Raw genomic sequence first — 6057 nt, forward strand, 5'->3', positions numbered from 1 at the left:
CACTCTTGCTCCCTTGGTAATCCCTTCTTGAGAAACACAACTCTTGACAAACTCGATCTCTAGGAGAGCCTTCTTCAACTCGCCTTCGAGTCTAACTCGTTCTTGTTGTTCCTATCCATACAGGATTTGGAGATCCTTGATATCTCCTTCAGCTAAGTCCAATCGTCCTTCTACAGTCTCCATGCGCCTTGGCAACACCTCGTCTTCCAAAGACTCCAAACGGTTGGTCACCTCAACAAGCCTTTCCTTTGTCTTGGACCTCTCAGTGACGTGAGTACGGGGTGAGCCTTGCTCTCCTTCTGACTCCCTATCAGCAGCCCCACCCTTGGCCATAACTGCTGAAAAACTTAACCCTCTTAGTGTGCTAGCTTGGGGGTATCAAAAACCTTGTGCTCTCAACTATCACGGGGCTAGATTTACCCGTGCGGCACCGACGATCTTTTAGGTACTTGTCTGTGAGATCCAAGAACTTCCAAGAACTCGGACTACGCCTGTAAGCACTCCCAAGCTCTAGAACCTCCACACACACACTTGCACAACACGTACAAACTTGCACAGCGGAATAGCTTTATTGATTTGAAGAAATGGCCCCTAGCCCAGTCTATGAACAATTCCAACTATGTCATTGGTCACTACCCCGAGTACTTCCCAAGCACCCGATTACAAGTTCTCGCCCCTGGATCTGCGTTCACTCTTGAAACACCGGTATAGATACCACTACACCTCGCCCCTGGCTGTAGCTTTTCACGTAGACTCCAAATCCAGAAAGACTCTGTCTCCTTTGGAACTCAACTGGGCACACCACTGACTCTCTCGTGAGCCCACGATGACTTACCATGTACACAACCCAAGCCCCCTCCCTGAACGGGGACTCCAAGTCTCACTACTTCTCTGCTACTGCTTCTACTTCACCTCTGTTTTGCAATCGCTCTGAACACCTTTGCTCGTTGGAATGCTATTTTGGTCCTCCTTGGATTTCTCCACCATGAACCTTCGCCTGGGAAAGTAAAGCACACTGTAGAAATGTTTTCTCGTGAATGGCAGGGTACTCTGCTTCCCCCTATATAAGTTTTTCATCCAGTTCTCACGCAACTGTAGCTTGGCATTAACCATTTGTCAATCACCACAACTTCCACCTACTGAGAATCGGAAGGGACTTATCACCCCAGAAGCCTACTAATCTCCCCGAGACAACAGCCCTTTACATCTATATTCAGACTATGTACATCTGATTACAACGCGTTTCATAATTTAGTTATCTTAGAACAATTATAATCTCATTAAATTGCATAAGAGAGAAATTTTTAAAGACATTACAAATTATTGAATTGAATTAAAAAGAATATACAAATTAACAAATTTGAAATTGAAAATTTCTCAATGCTTTGTCTTTACATTATATTATTAACAAAATATAAAAAATTTAAATTATATTACTAACATTCTTTATAGAAAACTCAAGCCAACAACAATACCAAAGACACATCTATAATACAATAGCATCATCATAATTGATGAAAGATCGTAACATTAACACCTTTCACTATCTAGATAAAGAGTTAGCCAAATGAAAACATGATTACTACCTAAGTAAGGCCCATTTCTTAACAAAATAGCCTTTAGCACAACATTGTTTGATTTTAAAACAGATTGCTGAACAAGAAAGAATGTGTTGTAACCACATAGATGACCCAAGGGACGACCTGATCAGAAAGCAAACAAAACAATCGATCCAGAAAGCAAATCATTCGATCCAGAAAGCAAGTTATTCATTCGGTGGTCGCTTCATGACCGTGACAAATAGATTAAAGTTAATCCACGAGGAGCCCCCCTCCTCGATTACATCCCTAGCAATTATCTTCAACTTTCTGGACTCCTCTATTATCTCCAGGCCTTGTTTCGATTCCAGCAAAATCTCTACACTTTTCACAAACTCCCCCTTCTCTAGAATTCCTTGACTATTCGCATTTAATGGCAAACCCAATTTCCACACATCCACAACATACATGCTGTTAAGAAACTGGTCTGCGATATAAGGCCAACAAAGCATGGGCACGCCCATGGTGATGCTTTCCTGCACAGAGTTCCACCCACAGTGAGTCACAAAACAGGCTACGGAAGGATGAGATAACACCTCTAACTGTGACGCCCACGAAACTATGTAACCCCTATCTCTTACTCGCTCCAAGAAATCAGCAGGTAAAACAGGTTTGCTTCCTCTCATTAGATTGGAGCGCACAACCCACAGAAATGGCCTCTGGGTGGCCTCGACTCCCAGAGCAAGTTCTTCCACTTGCTTTTCGCTCAGAACTGTAGAACTTCCGAAAGATATGTAGATCACAGAGCGGGCACACTGTTTATCTAACCATTGTAAGCATTCCGTCTCATCTTTCCAGAAACTTGGTTGGACCTTAGTGCTCGTCGTGCATTTGAGAAACTCAGGAGCAATTAGAGGGCCTATTGGATACACGCCCACTTCTTTGGACAATGTTTCGACTACTGGAGCTTCAATCTCTAAGAAAGAATTGAAGAGCATCCATTTAGTGTGCTTGATTTCCTCTGCCATGCGAATCCCTTTCCGAAACATGTATTCGCCTGCCCAGTACCGATGAAGCTCTCCAGGATGCAGCGGCGGCATGGAGGGAAGATATTGAATTGTTTTATCTTCCTTCGGAATTCCTTCACACAAAACGCACAAAGATGAAAAAGGTTTTTAAATATCGTTTGCATCATGAAATAAAAAGTAAAATCGATTGACAGGGTATGATTATATGTTACCATCTGAAGGAAGGATGCCATGCGAGACCCAATTGGCAGTAATGTGGAGAATGGCGAAGAGTGAAACGTAACCAGTGTGAAAAAAGGCGAGGGAAACTTTATGGAGCATGGCTACCGGCTGTAAGCCAAAGCACATCCAGACGTCCGCAATTATACAGGTGACCTTGTTTTCTTCTTCCTTGGCGTTTATTTCCTGAACAACTTGATCGATTACAGAAGGCCCCATGCCCTTTTCCAACAACTCCATAGTGTTTGCAAGACGTTCTGGAGTATCCATAGCTGGGAATTGGAAGGGAACAGATATCATTCTGATGTTATCACGCAAGGAATTTAGAGTGTTGGCTTTGAGCATACGGTTATGATTGCTGTCGGAGTTGAGGAAAGTGACAAGGAATCCATGAGAGACGAGCTTCCAGGCGAGCTGCATCATGGGATTAATGTGACCTTGTGCAGGAAAAGGAACGAGAAGCGCGTGAGGAGCCATGGCTGAGATTAGCTCCTTACGCCTCTCCAGAGCAGCACAGATTTAAGATTATTCTTAGTAAAGACGCCAAAATATAATGGGTAAAACATCGTTTTGAGAAGGGACCCTCGCCTGACAACTTTTGTCTGTTAGGCGATATCATATAGGGATTGTATTTATCTAGCTTTCCGGATCTCTTCAATATATAGATTAAATATCTAGGGTTTAAATATATAGATTAAATATCTAATTTAAAATTTGGAAGGTCTATTCAAGATTTCTTGTTCATTTAACATTGTCTGCTTATTATTTTAATAGTTATATTTTATGATAAAAGTATTCTAATATAGTTGTATAGCTATCAGATATAGTACGGATTGAATGTCTTAGGGTTTTTTCATTCCACTTCTTAGTATAATCATTATATTTTCTCCTTATTTTATGGAATATGCTTGGATTTTTAGATATGATAATTAGGCCTTGAAGATATAACATAAGCACTATAGGAGAGTCACAAATGTTGTTACTATCAACTACTAAATGTTCATAGGATGTGAAGTATGGGGAGGATGAACACTATGAATGTTGTCATTCAAATGATTCTTTTACTAGAAGTACCCTTCTTTGCAAGTATTCTTAGTTTACATTTATCAAACATAGTTGAATGCTCTGAAATCCCTTGCATGCCCCTTGTCTAAGAGGAGAATCTCTCACTCTATTTGTAATATCATTTATTCAATCTCACTAAGTAGAGATATTAATATACTCTTTGGTATTATTATAATGCAACTATGAAGATTAAGAGATGAGTTCATAACATCGCTGTCTAGAAATACCTAAAAAGGAGTGATATTTCCTACTATACTTGGTAGCATATGATAGAAATCATTACCACCAAAAAGACTATTAGAGGGAGCTAATTACAAATCCAAACCATACAATATCCAAGGACCAAGATTAAGGAGACAAGGGGGTAAGTAATCTAAACAAGTTTCATATTGTCCTCTCTCACAACCAAAGAGAAGTGAAGCCAAAAATAACCAATGGTGAAGAATAAGCATCTAAAAGAATAGATAGCTCTAAAGAACAAAAGAATGAAACTATAGAAGAAACTATATAAATCAACTTCAAATAAAGATAACAAGAGAAGTAACACAAGAGATAAGAAAACCTCCAACATTTAATAGAGACAACCATAAATAAATAAAAGGAACATCCAAAAAGAAAAGAACTTCTTTACTCGCCCTTCAAATTTTCCAATAAAAAGAAGAATCCAAGTTGAATATCATCAATCAAACGAAGCAATGTATAAAAGTAATGCTTGAGAAAATCTAATAAAAAGGAGGAAACAATGGACTCACAAGATTTTGGTATTTTTCAAGGTACTAAATAGGATAATTGGAATCAGCATAAACCCAAACAAGAGAGGAAATATCTTCAATAATTGCCTTATCAAACTCAGGAAAAGATTGAATTGATGGAAAAAGAGCCTCTATTAGAGTATTGATTTTTTTCAAGTGCTTGCTAGAATATCTAAATATTGCAAAGGATCCAAAATATTAGAAAAGGTAAGATGAAAAAGGGCATGAAATCAAGACACAAGTAGCTATCTAAAGGACACTCTCTCATCAAAATATTTAAATCATCAAACTAGAACAAAATAGACATAACATAATTCTTGATAACTGAAGCCAACTCCATATTGTTATCCAAAATACATTCAAGGAATTCGAAAATCATCAAAAATAATGAAAGAGTACTAATCAGAGTGATAGTAATCATTGTAATAGAAAAAGTAACCATCATAGAAAATAAAATCACTCTTGTTTTATAAAATTTTTATTTCATAAGTAAAAAGGAAATTTATCAAATCCTCTCCCAATATAGGTTATTCACTAAAATATATTTGGATGCTTGAATTGGAAACCCAATCCACCAACTAATTTCCTTAGAAATTGCACTGATTCTAACACTTGACAATTATCCAAAATCTCAAGATCTTTTTCATGAAGTTAATTGAGGCTCCAATGTTCTACTTTATTATATTTTAAACTCTTAATGATAAAATTAGGATCTCCTTCAATATTATTGTTTGAGAATTGATTAGGAAACCAATTTGTAGATCAAGAATCATATACCTTTCATTTTAGTCACATTATTAATGCTGTATATAATAAATTGTGTACCCATGAAAATGAACATACATTTAACAATGGCCTCTGCACTAACAAGAAAATATTATTAACTATCCCCTTTGTCTAATATTGATGGTGAGCTCTATAGGGTTTCCAGTAGTGGCACTGATGCAGGCAATTTGAAGGATGGAGGCGAGAAAGATGTGGATGGTGAGGATGGAGTATGTAGTCTAGCCAAGTTTGTTGAGCTTTGGGTCTTCATCCTCTTCTCTATAGTTTTGGAGTGGGATTTGGTTGTGTCTCCTATCATGTTGAAGACTTTGTTTGGCCTTTGTTTGAAGGCTTTTGGACCTTCCCCTAGTGCCTTATGTGAGGTATTTTCCCTATTGCAAGCGGTTTTTCCTTCATGTGGCAATTGAATATGCTTGGAGGTTGTTGTTTGTGCCCCATTCTTGGATGTCTCACTGGCTGATCCTTCTACTTTTTTGAAGGGACTCATCCTTGTGGTGGTCCCTCCTTTTAACCGATAGTGAGTTTCATGTGGTGCCCCTAATATTTATTGGGCTTTCTCTACCTTCTTGCATTGGGCTAAGGCTGGGAGGCCTTGTGTCCTCTACCTTTGGGCGAGTTCCCTATTTCTCCTATGGTGTATTTTTTTCCCCTATTTTGGGGTTTGTCTCA

The 6057-nt window shown here is 38.5% G+C and overlaps 1 protein-coding gene across 1 annotated transcript; it reads right to left on the reverse strand.

The window, feature by feature from the left end:
• Window positions 1-1568: 1568 nt before the first annotated feature.
• Window positions 1569-3288, reverse strand: LOC131048228 (UDP-glycosyltransferase 85A1). Its single transcript, XM_057982119.2, has 2 exons — window positions 2779-3288; window positions 1569-2679 (listed from the first exon to the last, which is right to left on the reverse strand). The coding sequence occupies exons 1-2, from the start codon at window positions 3260-3262 to the stop codon at window positions 1766-1768; spliced, it is 1398 nt and encodes a 465-aa protein (XP_057838102.2). The 5' UTR covers window positions 3263-3288; the 3' UTR covers window positions 1569-1765.
• Between the last annotated feature and the right edge of the window lie 2769 nt (window positions 3289-6057).

This window comes from Cryptomeria japonica, chromosome 10 (assembly GCF_030272615.1).
Source record: "Cryptomeria japonica chromosome 10, Sugi_1.0, whole genome shotgun sequence".
In the NCBI taxonomy this organism is placed as follows: Eukaryota; Viridiplantae; Streptophyta; class Pinopsida; order Cupressales; family Cupressaceae; genus Cryptomeria; species Cryptomeria japonica.

Excerpts from the sequence above, each read along its gene's own strand:
- LOC131048228 (XM_057982119.2), bottom strand. The coding sequence starts at position 3,262 with ATGGCTCCTCACGCGCTTCTCGTTCCTTTTCCTGCACAAGGTCACATT. Across the intron at positions 2,680-2,778 it reads TGGCATCCTTCCTTCAGATG|GAATTCCGAAGGAAGATAAA; the intron begins GTAACATATAAT and ends TTTTGTGTGAAG.